Source organism: Podarcis pityusensis (assembly GCF_964106645.2).
Source record: "Podarcis pityusensis genome assembly, chromosome: 6".
Taxonomy (NCBI): domain Eukaryota; kingdom Metazoa; phylum Chordata; class Lepidosauria; order Squamata; family Lacertidae; genus Podarcis; species Podarcis pityusensis.
The window spans coordinates 30,813,035-30,834,487 of NC_138030.1; the positions used below are offsets into that span (position 1 = coordinate 30,813,035).

Here is a 21,453-nt window from a genome sequence, read left to right on the forward strand (position 1 = left end):
TGCATAGCTCTCTCCCACCTCATTTATTCCCCACAACAACCCTGTGAGGTAGGTTGGGCTAAGAGGCAGTGACCGGCCTATGGTCATCCAGTAAGCTTCATAGCCAAGTGGGCATTCAAGTTTCAGGTCCTAGTCTGATACTCTTAACAGTTACACCACACTAACTCAAGCTTACAAGTCCAATGGAAAATGTGTAATTTGATACACCCACCCACCCACCCACCCCCTGCAGAAATAATAAAAAAGCAAATCCTCCAAAGTGGTGATCATAATCATAGAATCAAAGAATTGTAGAAGGGACCCTGAGTCATCTAGTCCAACCCTCTGCAGTGCAGGAATTTCAACAGGTGGTCTTCCATCTAATTTGAAACCATATTGGACCCAGCTTAGCTTTGCAAATGTGCTAGCAGTTTTATTGCTGCACCAGCTTGGTTAGGAATTGTTGATTAGAAGGAACATACCTTTTTACCAGTTTGTCTGCTTCATTATAGTAGCCTGATTATGTATGTATGTACATATGTACTGTGTTGTGGAGCATTTTGTATTACTGGCATGCTGTTAAGAAATGAAGATGATTTGAAGCCTCTATTAGGCATGACTGGTGCCCATTTATTACATTTTTCTTTATATTCAGTTTGGGGCAGCATGCTGCACATGAAGTGGTTTTATTTTATTACATTCTTCATAGTTAATCTTTAGGATGCACTATCACTGACCTCCCATGCACAGCATGAAAGTGATTTTTTGTCTAGTTCCAAGCATTAATTTTTTCTCATATAGTGTATAAGGTTTTCTGAAGTGCTTCTTCATTCTCATGATTCGAAAGAAGCTCTTCCACTTAATTGGTCTTTGCTGTTCCCAAGCTATTAAAATATTTGGAAATGAGCGATCTGCTCAGTAATACTTTCTTATTCAACTTGTACACGCACAACAGCGGTTTAGTTTTACATGTATGAATTGAAATGAGCCTGAGTAAAGCTTTGAGGTCTCTTATTCCTCTGCTTCCATGCAGTTGGGAGAAAGATTTCCTCAGTGTTTTGGTTCACTTTCCATAATTTCTGACTTCTTGGAGCGAGCTAATTTCAAACCATGGGTTATGAAGCTGGCTTATTTTAAATCACTGTTAACTAGAACGGGAGTCTGTGAACCTGAAGCTTTTTTCATTCTTATCCCATGTAGCACTAAGCTATATTTTAGTGCTGCATACAAACCAGCCCACTTTTAATGCTATTGCTAGTATACCAGTCTCTCAAAGTTCCAACAGGTCATTTGATACAGGTAGAGTTATTGCCATCAACATAAAAAGCGGGTTGGTTTGCTGCATTTGCTGCAACCATAAGCCTATCTATATACCCAACAAATTGTTTGTTGGATGAAAATCATGTTCTTGAGCTGCAACTTGTAACTGTGTGTTGCGTTCGCAATGTGCTGCAACAAGGAAGAAAGACAATTTAAGAAAGCCCTTATCTTTTCTTTACAGAAGTTCATTCCTGTAGTGTAGGCAGTACTGGGATGAAATCTTTTGTTATGAGAGTAAACTGCAGCTTTCTCCTGATGGCATATGCAAGCATGCATTATGCATTCTTGATGTGACAGATTTATTAGAAATTTAAATTATTTGACTTGTGGTAGAAAAGAGTTGAAACCCTAATTTTCAACTTGGGTAAATTTCACATGCTATGTTTTATATTTTAATGGAGAAACAATTGGTCACACTTGTTATTTAATAATAATGATATGAACATTAATTGTAGGTCCAAGTTTGAACTTCAGTATCTTCTCAGAGTTTCTTTTTATTCCTGCAGTAGGAAAATTCTTGTAGTTCCCATAAATGTTTTACTTGCCACATTCATGTTTGGTACATAACTGATACAAGAGTCTTACAGCTTAAAAGAAAAGGCGAACTAGAAAAAAACCCCACATATCATAACTAGCAGGCAGCCTTATGTTACTGGGCTTGTAGGTTCCAGGTATATGAAAATGTACATGTTGCAATAATTCCTTACCTAGGTATTAGGTCTCAAATCTATACATTTTCCTTGGGAAGGGGGATATTGGCAATATTTCATCTGGTTATTCCTGTATTGACAGTTTTTGTCATCTGGGAATCAAAGAAGAATTGCTTTCTATAAGGATGTTTCTTGAGGATATCTGACTGCAAAGAGGAATACCATCCATAATATCTCACTAATATCATGCTAGGTAAACTCCTTAGGTTTGAGTTGATTATTTAGCCTATGGATTTCTTGAATGTTAATTAACAAATCACAGTAGAAACAAATGGTCCTCCTTGTGATTACAAACCAAGGCCCTGGTTTTTGCTCACTGAAGCTGTCTGATTCATAACCTACTTGTCTTCCTATGTACGGGGTAGAAACATAACTGATTCAAATAGTACTATGAATTCGTTCAATCTCTTTGTTTAGAATAGAATCTGAGTGAGATCTTAACTCTTGAATTAATTCCAGTTGTCCAGTTTAGCTAGTGACCTTACTCCTGGACAAGGTTGAATACTCTGGATGCAATAAACCATGTGAAATGAAAAGTGCAAATTATAGGCAGGTGGTGTTAGCTTAAACAACTTTTAAGAAATTCAGTACTCTTGTTAAGATATTACAGCTTAAGTAAAAAATAAATGCACCACTCTAATAAACCAGGGTCAACAAATAGAGTTTCGTGAACACTTATGCTCTAAATCCTTTAAAGCAGAGGCACAGGAAGGAGTACCTCTGGATTTTTTGCAATAGAACTGCAACAGTTTCTGACTCCCAACTGTTTACCAGCAAACCAAAAGGGCTCCCCATATTATGCTACTGAAAAAAGTAATTAAGGGGAATTAAGGATGAATTTTCATGTGAAAGGATTGTGAGCTCAGTTCTGCTACTAAAAATATCTTCCTGTTCTGAGACGTGTACTTAGAGGCAACCAGTTCCTTAGTTCTTGGTACATGTCTGCCTCTTTACAGTGGAAACATTATTTGTCCCTGCTTTTAAGCATGGAGAAACCCTAATATAGACTAATTATGTCTTTTGGGGCAATGCAGTATGTATATGTTCTTACATTTGAACCTGTCTTTGGGTCCCTATGTTACATCTGTAGGTTTTTCCCCTCTTAAAAACACTTTGCATTTCTGTTATAAGCAGCAAATGGTTTAGAATATATAACTCTTAAGGGGCTAAATCATTGACTTGGATCCAGATAAACGAGGGGAAGAAGACAATGTATTAGTGCTGTTTGAATTTTCTTGCAAGTGATGGTAAAATATTTCTCACAAGCCAGCAGCACAAGGTAGCATACTGTGTCTACAGTATGAGAGAAATAGTGAATAAGGAAGCTGTAGGATAAACTAGTGGGCCGTAATAATGTCTTGAAAATAGCTTATGCAAACAGAAGCAATTCTTTGGATTTGGGGTTGCTTTTCTCATGCAATGCTCTTCCGCTAGGTCGGAAACAGCCCTTCTGTGAGTGGAAGAGGCTTTCCGCTAGCAGAAGGGCACCTGGGATCCAAGCTACTTGCTCCAATGGGACTTATTCCTTCTCCATTTGGAACTTATCTAGCGTGAGCAGGCAGTAGAGTGGAAAGAGAGTCTCATTAAATGAACAGTTCAGAATCAACTATGAACCTGACATTTCTGCAAAGGAACTTGGTAGGTATAGTTATCTGCAGTTTAAACATTTTTGTGTCTTCTGTTTGATAAAATATTCCTCCTCCTAGGAGGGAGGTAGATATTTTAAAGAGTGAGGTACCCGTATGTTTATCCTGGTTGAGGGTATGCTTGTGAATGTGTGCTGTCACCTTGAAGGCTTGTACATACCCAGTGCATTGCTTTTAACTATTGTATAAATGGTTCAGAGAGAATTAAAATAAATTATGTAATTTGATTAAAGAATGATTGCATTATTTAAATAATAATGTACATTATAAAGAAAATTTGCATTCATGCTGCAGTTGCCATAACTTACTTGATGGGGATTTTTTAAACTTGCCTACCTACCCAATTCATAGTCTAACTTTTAAGTGGATCTTATTATTTGCTGCTTTTGAAAAAAAGACACCTAAACTTGTGTTGTTTGTCCTGTTCAGGAGAAAAAAGAGCAAGAGCAGAAGTCGTAGCCATGACAGGAAGAGGAGTAGAAGTAAGGAGCGCAAACGAAGTCGTGATCGTGAGAGGAAGAAGAGCAAAAGTCGGGAGAGGAAGCGCAGTAGAAGTAAAGAACGGAGACGCAGCCGTTCAAGAAGTAGAGAACGGCGATTCAGAGGCCGTTACAGAAGCCCCTAGTATGTTGCGCAAAATTGTCATTTTAGTTCTAATATTTCATTGCTGAATAAGCAGGAAATGTAATAAAAGTATAAGTTTTATTTTTTTAAAAAAGGCAAACTAACCTTTTAATATAGCTGCATAAGCCTCAATTTTAAGATGTATACATTTTTGTACCTTGGCTTAGGTTTTTCAAAATACTTTTAAGCAGACAACTTAAGAGAAATCTGCTTCCAGTATCGTGTGGGATCTGAAATCACAGTATGACTGTAGCAGTGACACAATTTTCTTTCGCAGTATCAGAGTGGGTAATCCCTGTAATGGTGGAATAACAATATTTGGTTCATACATAATGCCAAGTCCATGAAACTAAAAGTCCTTGCCATACAGGGGGAGAATAAGACAGACCATGGAAGCCTGAGACTTTGCTTGCACGCCTTCTTGTTCATATATATGTCACACTAAATCATCTGAGAACTAGCCCAGACTTTCTCATAATGTCAAAATGATATCTCAGGTTAATTTTGGATATGCTTCACATATCTGCCTTACTGCATCCCACTTGCTTTCAAATATACTTGTAAAGTGAACACCAGTTAGCATTTAGTTTCTTTCAAGATTGTTGCTGCCAATAATGAACTTGCTTGGTAATATATTGTCTTTTTTTTTTTTTTAATCTAGTTCTGGTCCAAAATTTAACAGTGCCATCAGAGGAAAGATTGGCTTGCCTCACAACATTAAAATAAGGTTTCCTTCTTTTATTTTATGGTGACTATTTAATTATCTATTTTGATGTATTTAATACCTTCATAATTGGTTGTATCCTTTTTTCCACAGTAGACGACGATCCAGGAGCAAAAGTCCATTTAGAAAAGACAAGAGTCCTGTGAGGTAGGCAGTTGAATACTACTATTTAAATTGACTGTGCAGTGTTGAATATTATATGAGGTGTCTCAGTTGCTTTCTATGCAAATCTCATTCTCACCTTTCAGCTTCCAGAACATGCTCTCTGTGCATGTTTAGTGTGCTGCCTCTGCAAGCCAAGGTTATTGTTAGTATTTTAATTTGGCATGAGTAGCATAGAGTGCACCTATTTTGATTGATTGTGGCAGTTCTGAAGTGTTGTGGATGTTGGTAGCACTACAGAATTTGATGTTCTTTTATTACTGGTAGTACGACCTTTTGCTTTCTCTGGCCATTAATAGGAACGTCCTTTGAAAGGCATCTGTGATACACCTCTGTGTGAAGGTGACTTATGCATTTGACATTAATGAGCTATAAGTAACGGTAAAGGGACCCATGACCATTAGGTTCAGTCGTGGCCGACTCTGGGGTTGCGGCGCTCATCTCGCTTTATTGGCTGAGGGAGCCAGCGTACAGCTTCTGGGTCATGTGGCCAGCATGACTAAGCCGCTTCTGGCGAACCAGAGCAGCGCATGGAAACGCCATTTACCTTCCCGCCGGAGCGGTACCTATTTTTTAATGTGCTTTCAAACTGCTAGGTTGGCAGGAGCAGGGACTGAGCAATGGGAGCTCACCCCGTCGCGGGGATTCGAACCGCCAACCTTCTGATCGGCAAGTCCTAGGCTCTGTGGTTTAACCCACAGCGCCACCCGTATCCCGAGCTATAAGTAGCTTATTGTAAAATTTTCACAGATGGAGCAGCAAGAGATATTGTGCTCCTTTCAGCTGTTCTCCATACCACACTGATGTGTCTCAGGTCTGTGGGAACAACCTCTGCTGAAGGAAGGAACTATCTGGTCAGAGTAGAGGCGCTGGAATGTCTCCCTAAGTTAGGCTCTATGGAACCATTGGGTAAGATGACCCAAATGGCAGCTAAGCTGCAGGAGCTTGGGGTGCAGTTATGGCCTATAGAGATTATTCTTAACTCGCAGTTTCATGGACCCAATGGGCAAATGTCATGTTAGCCTCAGCTGCCTGCTCCTCCATTTTTTGAAAAGCCATCCTTCACTGCTTAATTCAGTACTTGCGGCAGGCAATTAGGGTCATTCCCCATCAGGCCAGGCGAAAGAAAACAAGCATTGGGCTGTTTTCTTGCATTCATCCTAGCTACTATCTTTGGGCTCCTGTGAGCTTAAGCTTGTTAATTCATCTCTCCTGCCAAAATTTGCTAGCGGCACCCATGTATAGATCTCGGCCCCTGTGTGTTCTTGTCTGGCCTATCCACATATAGGGGACTTGCTTTGAAAATAGGGGGATTGATTGAATTAAAGAGTGATCACAATGTCAGGCATAGATTAGCAGTCTTGTAACTGGAGTCATGGTCACTTTGCGAACAGAGTGCTGTTAGGTTTAGACCTTACTCCCATTCTTGCCATAGTCCGCAAAATGTGGACATTTTGCAAGGGTAAGGTGTAAATAATGTTTGGAGGGAGATTGAAACATTTTGTAATATTGCCTTTCAGTTGCAAAGTATATGATAATGCATTTTTGTGTGTAAAAAGTGCTATTCTGCTTAAGCTTGATAAATACAGTGATATGCCTTCATTTTTTCTATGCATCATTGCATTTCTCTTGCTGCCCAGTGCTATACTGATTACTGCCTTTGTATGGATAGAATATCGAAAGACATAAATTTGTAAAATGGCTGAATACGTTCTTTCATTTCAGACATACACAACTATTAAAGTACGTTGAGGTTAAAAGCATTTCCTTTCTAATGCTGGGATTAGGTAAGGTGTACGTACTTAGAAGTATGTCCATTAAATTAACAGATTTTTCCAGGCATACTTGTAGAATCGGGGTGCAAGACCTCTAAAACATCCTTTGTTAACCCCGAGCACCTTCTCCCAACCCTATTTTGTCTTTTTCATCTGCGTTACACATTCTTGCATATTGGGGTAGGAATATACGTTACACAGGAAAGAGCCCTTTTCTGAGGGCAATACCTTTTTTGCACTATAAATAATGAATTCTGAGATATTGAGACATTGACACATCTCATTAAAGGAGACTGTAGATATCTGGTGCAGTTGAAAAACAGGGGTACCTGTCTGCCTTACTTGAAGCATGTGCTATTTGAATGTTAAACCTCCATCTGTGTCTGAGTGTAAATGGATTTAATGAATATCAGAACAAATTTGTTCAAATTATCTTTTAAAATTGAAAATTACTGACCATGGTTTATCTATTATTTTCAGAGAACCTATTGATAATCTAACTCCAGAGGAGAGAGATGCTCGAACAGTATTCTGTATGCAGCTTGCTGCAAGAATTAGGCCAAGAGATTTGGAAGAGTTTTTCTCTACTGTAGGAAAGGTGAGGCGTCAATAACTCAAATTTCTTCTGGTGTCATCCTAATATTTTTAAAGCAGAATAACTGAGCAGAATTTTTTCAAACTTTCTGTATATTAAATTCCATTTAAGATACAGTGGTGTATTTGGGATGATTTGCAAGATTGAGCTGCTGAATTTTTAGCCTAAATCTAAAGAAGCTTCCACGTGAGGACTTGCTAGCTAAAATAACATAGACCAGGCACGACCAACTCACAAGAGACTGCGATCTATTCCCAGTTTAAAATGCAGGCAGTGATCTACCCATTGTCTTTGGAGGGACGAGGTACGTGTGTGGGGTGCGTGTGTGGAAGGAGGTAGCTAAGTGGATGCGGGAGGGGGGAGTTTAAGTGGGGGTGGGAAGGAAAGGGAGGCAAAAGTTCTCTCTCTGAGGAGCCAGCTGGCTTCTCTTCCCACCCCCAGCCAGCCCCTCTCCCTCCACTTATCCAGCTCTCCACCCCCCCGCAGCCCTTTCTCTCCCCCCCATCAAAGGTAGCCGCATAGCTGACGTGCATCCCGATTGTGCCTGCCCCCCCCTTTTACCCCCATATCCGGGAAGACTGGACCAGGCGACATTCCTTGTTCTTTCCACCTGTCCTGGTCTTCCCTGCGGCGGCAGGGGGACCCAGTGCCAGGGCCACCACTGCAGCAGTGACAGCTAGGCTGGGTGACATTCCTTGCACTTGCTGCCCGGCCTGGCCTTCCCGGCGGCAGTGGAGGGACCCAGGGCCGCTGCTGCAGCAGTGAAGGCCGGGCAGCAAGTGCAAGGAATATCGCCCAACCCTGACTTCCCAGCGGTGGAGGGACCCATGGGGCCGCCACTGCAACCGGGCTGGACAGCAAGTGAGCAGGCAAGGAATGTCCCTCCCCCTGGCGCTGGGTCCTGCTGCTGGCGGGAAGGTTGAGCTGGGCAACATTCCTTGTGCTTGCCTTCCCTGCGGCTGCGGCAGGAGCCGGGAAGGGGCGGCGACATTCCTTGCCCACTTTATTTAATCCCACGATCGACTAGGATCACTCCTGTGATCTATTGGTCGATTGCGGTTGACTGATTGGACATGTCTGACATACACAAAACCAAGTTACAGTAGGATTGTCCTGTTCCATTATTTTTGCAACACTTTGGAAACAGGAGAAAGTAAGTAACTTGCGCGTGTTGGCAAAAAAATGTGATTGGATCCTAAGGTGCCATTCTGTGCAGCCTCCATCTAACGTCAGGGGGAAAGGCAGTTTTGTGGATTTCCTTCTCTTCCCCTCTGGAGTAGACTTTCAGGGGTGTGGGGAGAGGGAATTTGGCAAAAACAGAATCTCAGGATCCATCCATAATTTGCTTGCTTTTCTGATGGTGTAAGATGCTGACACTTTTGACTCTGAAAGTTTCACAGTTGTTACTACATAAGATTGTCTAGAACAGGCATGTCCAACCTCAAGTAGGTTGCAATCTACCAACAAGTATCAAAAACTGGCGGCGATCTACTACCCTCCAAAGTTGTTTAAGATAGAGTGAGTGATAAAGGGATCTTTATTTCACAGATACAGTAGTTATGTTTGGATATCATCATGATAGATCCAAATAGTTACTAGATGAACAAGTAACTAAGCAAGTGAGAAAAGTCAAACTATATTTTTATTTTAGTTTGCACAGATCTGAGAAGCCAGCTTTTCTCTCTCTCTCTCTCTCTCTCTCTCTCTCTCTCTCTCTCTCTCTCTCTCTGTTAACTCTTCTGAGTTGCTTCTTCCTTGCTCTGCGATTCTCCTTCCCTGCCTCCCCCCCCCCCCCACGGCATCCTCACTCTTTCCCTCCACCTCAGTCTTTCTCCTTCTGCATCTTTTCGTTTCAAGTCCAGTCATGCCCCATCCCTAAGTTAGTACCTTGCGGGAACACCCCCCCCCCACATAGACACCAGCCCTCCCTCAGGGCACCGTGTCCCCCTCACCCCCCCCCCCGGTGCTCTAACACGCCCCCCCGAGCGCAGTGCAGAGCGGGTGTCAGGAATGAAGGCAAGCTGGCTTCCTCAGTATGTCCTTGTTTTGTGTCTTGCTTTCAAAATAAGATGGTAAGATTATAGCAAAATTTGGAAAATACTTGGCTAATTATTTGAAGGAACAATTGAAAGTCTTTGAGGGACAGTAGGGTACCTGTTAGGGCACTGAAGCACCATTCCTTGAATACTGAAAAATGGCACTGCTTGTATGTTTTCACAAGTTTATCTGCAGGCATGAGAGAGGATTGAAAAATGATTCAATTTTGTTTCAAACATAATTTTTAATTTGAAGGCACTCTGTAGGAAATGCAGATTAAACTTTTCAAATAGGTAAAACAAGTTTTAACTGTTCCCATCTTTCTAGGTCCGTGATGTACGCATGATTTCAGACAGAAACTCCAGACGTTCCAAGGGAATTGCTTATGTGGAATTTGTTGACGTTAGTTCAGTACCTTTGGCAATTGGATTAACAGGACAACGAGTTTTGGGGGTACCAATTATTGTACAAGCATCTCAAGTAAGTTGATACTAATTTCTGCTCTAGCTCCGTTATGATCAGTAAATCTTACTTCATGTGCACTTTATTCTTGCATTGCAGGGGGTGGAGTACATGACCCTCCGGGTCCCTTGCAACTCTACAATTCTATGAGTCACTTGTGATCGAGTCCTTACATTCCATTCTCAACTCTGGATAGATCTGAAGTGTCACTTAGGGTTATACAAGGCGCTTGAATATGTCCAGTATATTTTTTTACTTCAGTTGTTTGAGTTTGTCAACCTGTGCCATACCTCAAAGTGCTGTTGAAGATTAGGGGACTTTTCAAATGTAGTTTGACCAAACAATGATTGATAACAGCTAAGAGACAGAGATGGCAGATAAAAAAGTTTATTAGAATAAACTAGCATGCCTATTTGCAAATTTAAATGCCATCTACTTGAATATTATTGTTAATAATAATAGTATATTTCTTAATGCTTGTGCCTAGTTACTTACGATAAACAGTACTTGATAGTAGACCAAAAGGTGGAAATCACTTCTAATTTATCAACAGTTTTATTTTTAAGATGGTGAATGCTTAGTTAAAACTTGTTTGGCACTAAAAATACTGGTGATTACAGCAAACTCCTAATCTTGAATAATTGGAAGCCCCCCCCTTTTTTTTTTTAGTATTTATTTTTGAGTGCACTAAACATACAGTGAGTTGGTGGGCTTCTGCTAATATGCATGCTTTGTTTTTTTGCCTAATGTAAGAATACAATTTTTGAACTTGACCTACTCTGTAGTGTACTTCTCTCCCTCTCCCTCCCACACCCACCCAGTTTTGAATACAGTCTGAAGCATTCCTCAGTTAAATGTAGGACAGTTAACTGTTAAACTTTATTTAGTAATGTGTATTGTTTCTATTTGGGATAACTTTTCTAGGCAGAGAAAAACAGAGCAGCAGCAATGGCTAATAACCTACAAAAAGGAACTGCAGGCCCCATGAGACTGTATGTGGGATCATTACACTTCAATATAACTGAAGATATGCTTCGTGGAATCTTTGAACCTTTTGGGCGGGTAAGTTTTTTAGTTCATTGGGGACAACTGCACCTAGTAGTAGTGACAGAATTATGAATTCCTGAAAGGTTTAATTGGCTAACTTCCTTTCTCTGATTTTAAAAAATGTTAGTTCAAGTAGAAATAAAAACTACATGAATTCATTTGATCCTAAAGACCATTCTTGATTGAGTAACTTACAGTTGCACTTCTATAGTAGTGGATGCCAAGTTGCGTAGACTGCTTTCATAGCAGATTGTAAAAATTAAAATAATATTTCATCTGTCTAACTGCAATATTATTCTGGTTTGTGCTTTCAACAACACTGTTGATAACATCAAACCGTGGTATTGCACCATGGGATCACATCTTGTGCTCCCTTTCCTCCTCACACCCTCCAGTTTACAGTCCCAGTTTTCAGGCAATATCACAATTGGAATGTTTGGTTGTAACTGCAGTTGATGGTCTGAGAATGGAGCACTTAGGCATAGCACCAAAGTACGATTTAGTATTATGTGTGACACATCTATTCTTTAGGATTTCACGATCCAAATCTTGAGGATTTCAAACATCCAGGGGAGCTATTAGAACATTCTGTGCATATTCCAATTTGCATTATGGTCCTGGACAAACAGACTTTGTTTTCTTCTACATCCTGTTCTATAAAATAAAAAATTGATGACAGTAGGTCTTATATACTAATTAGTACTGGTCTTTGCAGATTGAAAGCATTCAGCTGATGATGGACAGTGAAACTGGACGTTCCAAAGGATATGGATTTATTACTGTAAGTTTGTAAAGTTTATTGTGGCAAACAGGTTCTACTGATGTCAATTGAATATATTGTTTCCAAGTAAAAATTCTTAGATTTTAAGATGTTCTGATTTTTTTAGACTTGTGATGCTTAACTTAGTTTTAGTTTACATGTGTAAAATTACAATATGTACCACACCTTTTATAATGTGCCCTGAAAGAAGTTGAAGATAAAATATTTTAAGTCATAAACATGAATAATTATGAAAGTTAGGTACTAAGCCCCAAGTTTTGGGCATGTTCACAATGGTAGAATCATTCCAGTTTTTATTAAACCTGAGCAACCACTGCTATTGTACTGGACTTCAAGTTGGAGTGTGCTAAATGAAGATGGCTGCTTCACTACCAGATAATAGCATTCAGTAGAGTACAGTCATATCATGGGTCCTGAATGCCTTGGTGCTTGGACGTTTTGGCTCCCAAATGCTGCAAACCCGGAAGTGAGTATTCCGGTTTGCAAATATTCTTTGAAACCTGAATGCCCAACGGGGCTTCTGCAGCTTTGGTTTCTGAACGTTTTGGAAGTTGAACGGACTTCCGGAACGGATTTCGTTCGACTTCCAAGGTACGACTGTATGTTGCTGTGTTGATAAAAGCAAATTGAAAATGAAAGGATGAAGGCAAAATTGTCCATAGACAAGTGTGCAACTTCTCAAGTTACATAAAATTACTAAATGCAAACATCAAGTTGACAAACTCTACAACCCCTTAAACCCAGTGGAAGTATGCCATGGTTTGCATTGCCTGGTAATTAATTTGGGCTCCCATGTAAATGTCTGTACCTATCGGTTTTATAGCAAAAAATCAAATACATTGTGGCTTCTGTCACACTAAACCAGTTATTTGAAGGGTTCTAGTATTAGCTTGATGACTGAAACTTAATAGTTTCAGTTTTTTAAAAATAAATAAATGCTGAAATAAAAGTCTGCTAACAACTGTATTTTAAATGACCATAGATTAATTTGTTTAGTTTTCAGACTCTGAGTGTGCTAAAAAGGCCTTGGAACAACTAAATGGGTTTGAACTAGCTGGCAGGCCAATGAAAGTAGGTCATGTAACTGAACGTACAGATGCATCCAGTGCTAGCTCGTTTTTGGACAGTGATGAACTGGAAAGGACTGGAATTGACTTGGGAACAACTGGCCGTCTTCAGTTGATGGCAAGACTTGCTGAGGGTAAGTACATTTGTAAAAAGCAAAGTACATATGGTATTTTCTTCTAACGTATTTTTTTAGCATACTACTATATGATTTCAGTCTAAAGGAAAGCTCACTGCCAAGTTTTTCTAGCTAAGTGGGACATAGTCATCTCCATGTTGTAGACCTTCTAGTTTGGCTACATTGATTCCCAAGACTTTAAGCTGGTTTGCATACAGTGCTGAAACCATGATTTAGTACTATGGGCATGAGGTGAACAAACCTAAAGCTGCACTTCCTATTTCTCTTTCCTCCTTCTGTGCAGCTGGGAAATAAATGCCTGCTGCATTTTCTTTGAGTTTTGTGAATCCTAGCTTGTCATGAGGTGCTAATCAGAATCAAGGTTTAAAATAAACTTGTAAGCTTCAAAGTTAGTAAACTTTAAACCATGGGTAATGACACTGGCTTTAACTAATCAGAGTTTGTTATTAAACTGTGCTGTCTGGAAATTAAACACAGCAGAAGTCTTCCCAAACCTTGTGGAAGTGGGAAGGGATAACTGTAAAGCTAGTAACTTTGATTGGGCTCATTCTGGTTTGTACTTGTAGCACAAAACAATTTTTCATAATTTTAGTATCCTAGTTAAATGTAGAGCCTCTAGCACAAAATAGATTAATGGCTTTCTATTCCAGGTACTGGCTTGCAAATTCCTCCAGCTGCACAGCAAGCTCTGCAGATGAGTGGATCATTAGCATTTAGCGCTGTAGCAGGTAAAATTGTTTTTTCTAAATACTGTATTCTGGAAATTATTCTTAAGGAAGATAACTTACTCACCTGTTGATTATGATATGTTAGCTGATTTGCACAACCACAGCAATTTTCTGTATCACTTTATTTAATTTATTTCAATTATATACCACTTAGTCACAGAAATTGCTAAGCGGGGTACAAACAGATTACAAAAGTAACAGTGAATAAAATTTTATGCAGGAAATAAAATTAATCATAAAAACAGAATGTATTTAAATGCCTGCTGAAATAGAAAGGTTTTCAGGCACCTGAAGTTCAACTATCAGAGGGCCCTGTATAATATCAGTTGTGAGGGAGTTCTACAGAATCAGGCCCACAGTACTGAATGTGCAGCTCCAGGGGGATATGAACTGCGTATCTGAGCCATGGGAGACCACTAAAACAGATTACTCTGAAGATTTCAGAGATCAAGCAGGGATATAAGGTATCCTGGGCTCAGAATGTTAAGGGCTTTGTAAATTATACAAGAACCTTGAACTTGGCCTAGTAACATGGACAGCCAGTGTGAGCTTTGAAGTGCCAGATTTATGTGCTGATGATAATCTGTCCCTACTAGCATTCTAGCCACAGGATTTAGCACCTGCTGGAGCTTCTAGACTGATGAAGATGATGATAGTAGTAGTAGTAGTAGTAGTAATAATAATAATAATAATAATAATAATAATAATATATTTATACATACTTACATACCCTGCCCAATTATAGCCCCACATAGAGCACATTGTAGTAATGAGTTTTGAGGCTACTAGGCTATCCCTGTCCAAGAACAGCCATAGTTGATAACCATAACTTGTAAAAGGCACTCCTAGTCACTGAGTCTACCTGAGCCTAAAGTGACAGAGAACCCCTGAATTATGAACCTGTTCTTTCAGAGAGAGTACATATAATCGTGTCCAGAATAGGCAGGATATACAGGACACATTTCGCATAACCAGTCTTGAATTGCTTGTGAAATTTTCATATGACCTCTTTCTTTTATTGCTTCTTGTCTGATAGCTTATGCAATACACAGTGACAAATTTTCTTAGAGGAATGGTTGGTACTCTTTAGAGCATTAAGGGGTGTGTGAGAGAAATTTGCATTCCAAATATTATATTGAAATGTTCTCTGCAATATTTTTCTTTAGATTTACAGACACGACTTTCACAGCAGAGTGAAGGTGAGACTGATTTTGAATAGAGTTGTGTATTGCTAGAAAGACAGGCATTTACAATTCCACCTGCCTGAGAGCAAGGACAAGTGCTCCTTACTACTTGCGAGAGGAACTCTCAGAAGCTTTAGACAGTTCCGAACAGTTTGGATAAGAAAAGATACAGCATGAATTTATCCTGTTTCTTTCCCTGTCCAAGCCTTGGACACAGGAGAAAACTTCCACTGCATTCAGCCTATCATACTTGGCTACAGAACTTGGTAGCAAGGAGAAATGTATGCTCACCTAGTTAAGATAAGGTCATATTAGTGGATCCAGTATGAAGATGACATTTGAGCTGTTGTCTTTTGTTAAAGTAAATAATAAAGCACTCGGTCAGATAGAAAAGGTTTATTTCTATTTTCCAGTTCCTCTTCTAAAAGAATATCATTTTTCACCAATTCTGGTGTGGACGTGCTGACACTCAAAAACCTATACATACACTATTGGGATTTTGGGTGTAGTCTTATTGTTCTCAGGCAGTCCACTCAGTTGTACTCTACTTGCTCCAGGGCCATTTCTGAGTTGGATCTTAATTTTGTAAAGCATAGGCTCTTTTGATCTAAGGATATTTATGCAAACTTATTTGTCTGGTGCAAGATGAAGGAAGCAATAAACAGTTGACAGTCTCCCTAGTTAAAGGAGCCATATGTTGTTTTATTGGAGCCCCTTTGACACCCCCCCCCCGCGGGCATTATTTATGACTTTAGTAAAGCAAAATGTATGTGCAATATTCAAATAACAAGCCCTGCCAATGGAAGCCTTTGCAAGAACTTAACCTTCTCCTAAATTGGTTGAGGGGCAGGGAACACCCTGGAAACAGTGCACAGGGGGAGAAAAAGAGAGATCATTGCATCAGAAATTCCAACAGAGCAATCTGCTTAGCACAATGTTGAATTCCTCCCTATATGTTTCAGACAGTATCTTGTCCTCAGAAATGGGGATGGGAGTAGGCCTATTGAAGTTAATAAGGCATGTTAAAATTAGGTTCATTAACTTTGGCACCTCTGCTCTAAGTAGGACTTAGTTTATTACAACCCGTGAATTCAGATCGCTGTTCAAGTTACTTGGTGCTTCTTGACAGGGACATAATGCAGTCAGTTTACTTGTTAGCACAGTGCTCAACAAATTGAATGCAAAATATATCTATTGACCTCCTTGCCCATATTAAAGCCTTTGAACTAGAACTCCAGTTTTTAAAAATTTGAATGTAAAAGACTGCTTATTAGGAACTGTATTCTTGCAACAGAATCATATTTTGTAAACCTTGTTTTTCTATTTTGTAACGTCGTATTATGATAAATTTTCAATAGAGTTTGCCCTGATACTTTTAAAGTCTTAGTTGTAATCTGAGGGTGGAATTCGGCATTGTGATATTACAAATATTCTGCCTGTGCAAGTGTATCAGCTTGCCAGGGGGACCAATCTGCCTCCGCTGGCATGCCTCTCACAGCCAATTGCGGGGGAGGGAAAGAAATAAAGAAAGTCTGTTACGCACAGGGCTTCTGCTGACAGGGCTTTTAGGTGTATCCCACCCTGAATTTTGTGCTTCTTAAAATAAGGAGAAACTTACTCTACACTTTCCTCTCCAGTGTTGGCTGCAGCTGCTTCTGTACAACCACTTGCAACACAGTGCTTCCAGCTCTCCAATATGTTTAATCCTCAAACGTAAGTTAATCTCTCTCTCTCTCTCTCTCTCTTTGTAAAATCTGTTTTATTTCTCCATTTTCAGTATACATATGAAGAATAATTAATTAATTTGTGTATTGTCTTACTCTTCAGTGAAGAAGATGCTGGCTGGGATACAGAAATTAAGGATGATGTGATTGAGGAGTGTAACAAACATGGAGGCGTTGTCCATATTTATGTAGACAAAAATTCAGCTCAGGTATGTTGATTAAATCAGTACCCAAAGGTGGTAACTTCTATCTGTTCCTATACTTCTACAAGATGTGGCTATACACCACTGTACTACTAACAGTATGGTCAAGTACTTGGGGAGCATTTTATGTTCTACAAACAGACCAGACTAAAGTATTCTCTGTGTGATGCCAGAAAACTCTGTTACTCAGTTGTCAGTGAACAAAATGTCTATACAGTGGTACCTCAGATTTTGTACTTAATTCGTTCCAGAGGTCCAGAGCACGATTTCTGTTCTCATCCTGAAGCAAAGTTCTTAACCCGAGGTACTATTTCTGGGTTAGCGGAGTCTGTAACCTGAAGCGTATGTAACCTGAAGCATATGTAACCCGAGGTACCACTGTACAGACATTGATTCAATTACTGTTTACATCATTGCAAGGTTAAAATACATGCTTATGAATCCTGAATCACTGGCTGCAAAGAATATAGGTTCAGTAAGTACTGCATGGACACAGTAATTCAGTTTTACTAGCAAACCGGAGGTTAGACTAACCCCTTTCCAACCCTGGGAGGAGCGTGAGGAGTGTTCATGTGACACACCACACCACAGCTGACACACTAACATGTCATGACACAGTTTGGAAAGCGCTGCCATAGACCATCTCAGTTAAAGGAAAAAAGATGACACTTTGAAACCTAAATGAGATTTGCATGCACCTAAAACTTTGATGGGGAACCTGTAGTACTCCAGATGTTGTTGAACTCCCAACCTACCTCAGCCAACATGGCTAGTGGTCAGAGATGATGGGAATTGTAGTCCAGAAACAACTGAAATACCACAGATTCCCCATCTCTGCCCTACAAAATCATGTAGGAGTGCTCCTTAATCTAGTTCTGCTTTCAGATGCACAGGTGGCTATGTGCTCACCTTTGACTGATATGCCAGATACAACCATTCCTGATGAAACTGGACCATGCCACAGTCTTTCAAGCCTTCGTTACCTCATGCCTTTTGTGGCACTGCCCTTTAAAAGCTTTTGGAAACTTCAGTTGGTACAAAATGCTACCATCAGACCTTTGTATCAGGTTAAACATTCAGAACAAATTGCTTTTCTTTTTTCTTTTTTTCTTTTTATTACTTGCATGATGTACTTTAGCATAAGCTGCCTTGAATTAACTTTGTGGAGTAAAGGCAGGATATAAGTATATTAAATTCATTTGATGGATTAAAATATTTATTCACATTTAATCTGTAGTTTTGTTCCAGCAACTTGAATTTTTGATTTCTGTTGATCTGCAAGTGAACGGTTCTGTTAAATGCAGTAAATGTTGTTTGTATTTCAGGGTAATGTGTATGTCAAATGCCCTTCAATAGCTGCAGCAATTGCAGCTGTCAATGCATTACATGGAAGGTGGTTTGCAGGTATGTGAACTGAAGTTGTTTATTACTATTATTAGAATTAGAATTTATATACCGTCCTATTACCCTCAGGTAATATTTGCCTTGTTGCTGTCTAACAGGTAATAGGTATAGATAAGCAGCTGGGACTTTGAGAAATAAATAGTTAGGGGAGTTGTTTCTTAGAACACCACCTATAAAACTAGGTAATCACAAGTACTTGGGGGAAGTGGTATCAGTTTGCAGGCTTCCACTGAGAACGACAGCATCTCTACCATACTTCTTGCAAATTTATCTTCAGAGCTAGTAAGCCAGTGGCCTTAGAACACATGCTGATTTGGGCTGCTTAAATAAGTTCTAATACTTTTAATTGTCTAGATTGATGATTTGCAGTTGAACTCAGATGGGATTGATGTTTTTGGGAAGAAGGTTATTTCTTCCCACTTGGGCAATTGCTGGGTGAGATATATAACCCTTCCACCTGTTTTCAGTTTGCCATCCCTTACCCAGGATACTTTCCCAACAATTATATTACAAGAGTATCAACAGTTCCATTTAAGTTTAGTGTAGCCTTTGATGCCCCATCCTTCTTTGCCAGACAGACTTGTGTACGTTACAGCAGTGGTTTTCAACCAGTGTGCTGTGTCACCCTGGGGTGCCTTGAATGATGGTCAGGGGTGCCACGGGCAACACTGGCCCCTGTCCGTCTTTCTTTCCCTCCCCCTTCTGATGCCTTCTTGCGTCTCTGCCTCTCAAAAGGCTTGCACAGCTGTTAGTTGCAGCAGACCCGACTACAAGCTCCCCGGTTTCTCTGGGGCTGACCAGGGGGTGCTTCCCAGGCCCCTGTAAGGCAGTGTAAGGAGGCACCTTTCCCTGCAGCACCTGACCATCATTCAAGGCCCCCCCGGGTGCCACGGCACACTGGTTGAAAACCCCTGCCTTACTCAGTGATATTTTACTGTTAACTTACTGTAACCTTAATATTTTTTTCATTGGACTGATTAACAAGTTCTAATTCTGGAAAGTATTGCTTTTGTTGGACAGATGATTTTTATGGTTTTTTCTTCTTTTTGTTGTTGAAAACCTCCCTGAGCATTGCAGATGCATTGTGAGGATAGAAGTTTACTAAAATAGTCCTTGGAGGTCTTGTAATGAACTTCATAGGCATTGCACCTTTCTCATTTTGTTCATTCTTGTTTAAAAAGTAAGCAAGAATTTAAAGCAGTTTTTCCCTCTCTTGTTTCTTTTAGGTAAAATGATCACAGCAGCGTACGTACCACTTCCAACATACCACAACCTTTTCCCTGATTCTATGAATGCAACCCAGCTCTTGGTTCCTGCTCGGCGATGAAGATGGATTTAGTCAGTTTTGTACATAGCTATTTTTGAAGGAAGACTTGAGTTACCTTTTTAATTAGAAGAAGACAAAAGGAAAGGCTGTAAAGTCCTTTTGTGTACATTTCCTGTTACTTTTAAACGAAAAACAAAAAATAGAGTAAGCAGGAATGCTGTGTGTTCATTCTCTTGATTAGCATTCCCACTGTATACAAAGCTGACTACTTGTTCTGCCTTGTAATTCTTGTACATTTAGAACATTTGGCTAAAGTGATCTGTAGGAACAGATGTAGCTTATAGAAAAGATTTTTCTGTAAAAGGTGGACAGGACATAAATTTTAATGTTTCACAAGCCTTTTCTTTTAATGCAGGTATTACATTTTACATTCACCTAAATGTAGATGCTCTGCTAAAGGTTAATATCAGATTTAACTGGACATATTTAGTGTGTTTTGTATGGATCAAAAATTTGAGAGGCTACTGAGTGATTTCTTTGGCCAGCTGTTCTGCTCACTTAATGTTGACCAGTTGGCAAAATTTGGAGGATTATAGAAGATTTTATTTCTAGATGGTAACTTTTGATTGTCTCTGTAAAAGTTTCTTGTAAATAAGGTGTAAGGTGTGTTTAGAATTCCAAACAAAGCTATCTCTGCATTTCCAGATTAAAGTTCCATTGATTGCAGGGAATGTACCTAAGTTTGAAAGTTGAAGTAGGAAATGCAGGAATATATTTTGTCTGGTTGCATATAATCTGCTCTTTTTTAAGCTCTGTGAGCTCTGAAATATATTTTTGGGTTACTTCAATGTGTTTGACAAAACAGCTTGATATTTCTATCAACAAATGACTTTCATATTGCAATGATCTTTGTAAGAACCACTCAATAAAATTCTCCTAAAGGCCTCCAAAAGCATTATTTTTGAGAACTCAAATTAGGTGTAACCAGAAAAATGCAAATTGTGAATACTTAAAATGCTGGAAAATCAGCAACAGTTTGAGCTTCTCTTTCCCTCCCTCCCTCTGTTCACCTTAGTGCACTCAGTTTTTCCTTACACACATCCACCAGAATTTTGTAGTTTAAAAACCAAGCTACATTTGTCACGGTGTAGAGGAGGGGTCCCTAACCACCTTGGGCCTACAGGCACATTTGGAATTTCAGGAGTGTTTGCATGACCACAGATTGACTGCTGCTGTTACTAAATGTTGGAAGCATACGCAGGTATCATCTTCTCTTGCCCAAATGAGACATGGGACAGACGAAGTTCACCAATGGAGGGGGAAAACCTAGTGAGGCCTGCCTGTTAGTTGGAGCAGTGTACTACTCTGCTCATCACAAGTAGTGCAGAAGCAAGTCCATACCCAGTGTTGTATCATCTCTTACTCCTCACAATGACTTTGATGGCCTTTTCTTCTGGACTACTCTATAATGTCTATGTGGATGGCAAAGGTTGCCAGTTGGGTACTTATAACTCCCATGTGTCAATTCCAGTGAACACAAAAAAATCGAACTTAGGTTCACCTCTCTGCCTAACAGCCGCTAACAGCCATGCAGCTGTTAAAGCTCGAAAGCTTGCAACATAGGATACTATATCACCTAAATAACCTATCTGTAAAGTGTGTGGCCCTTGACAACATTTTTAAACTAAAAGTTTTGTTAATTTGGTTATATCTTGAGAAGGCTATGCTCAGACAAATTTGAAACTCTAAATGAGAAACTGTAAAAATGAATTATTTTATAAGTGACACCATTCAGTTGGGTGGCACCCTATATAACTAACTATGCCTATTAAGTGAAAATAGTTAATCTGGTGAATATGCCGAATCAATTCACAACA

General features: G+C 39.7%; 1 protein-coding gene and 1 long non-coding RNA gene across 7 annotated transcripts in view; one reads left to right on the forward strand and one right to left on the reverse strand.

Annotated features, from left to right (window-relative positions):
- The window catches only part of RBM39 (RNA binding motif protein 39), a 32,247-nt gene extending 11,719 nt beyond the window's left edge, over positions 1-20,528 (forward strand). For 5 of the 6 annotated variants that reach the window (XM_081010379.1, XM_081010380.1, XM_081010381.1 and 2 more), the window contains 14 exons: positions 4,085-4,279; positions 4,941-5,006; positions 5,097-5,150; positions 7,421-7,538; positions 9,900-10,052; positions 10,959-11,096; positions 11,797-11,862; positions 12,859-13,063; positions 13,717-13,794; positions 14,961-14,993; positions 16,616-16,691; positions 16,806-16,911; positions 18,231-18,309; positions 19,536-20,528. In XM_081010379.1, coding sequence (XP_080866505.1) covers positions 4,085-4,279; positions 4,941-5,006; positions 5,097-5,150; positions 7,421-7,538; positions 9,900-10,052; positions 10,959-11,096; positions 11,797-11,862; positions 12,859-13,063; positions 13,717-13,794; positions 14,961-14,993; positions 16,616-16,691; positions 16,806-16,911; positions 18,231-18,309; positions 19,536-19,636 — 1,468 coding nt within the window. In that variant the 3' untranslated portion in view covers positions 19,637-20,528. Of the gene's footprint in view, positions 1-4,084; positions 4,280-4,940; positions 5,007-5,096; positions 5,151-6,927; positions 6,953-7,420; positions 7,539-9,899; positions 10,053-10,958; positions 11,097-11,796; positions 11,863-12,858; positions 13,064-13,716; positions 13,795-14,960; positions 14,994-16,615; positions 16,692-16,805; positions 16,912-18,230; positions 18,310-19,535 lie in introns of those variants that run through there. The other variant, XM_081010384.1, reaches the window with a different exon arrangement.
- Positions 15,000-16,609, reverse strand: LOC308479638. Its single transcript, XR_013987768.1, has 3 exons — positions 16,243-16,609; positions 15,893-16,204; positions 15,000-15,651 (listed from the first exon to the last, which is right to left on the reverse strand). It is a non-coding gene; the product is annotated as an uncharacterized lncRNA (long non-coding RNA).
- Positions 20,529-21,453: the final 925 nt, after the last annotated feature.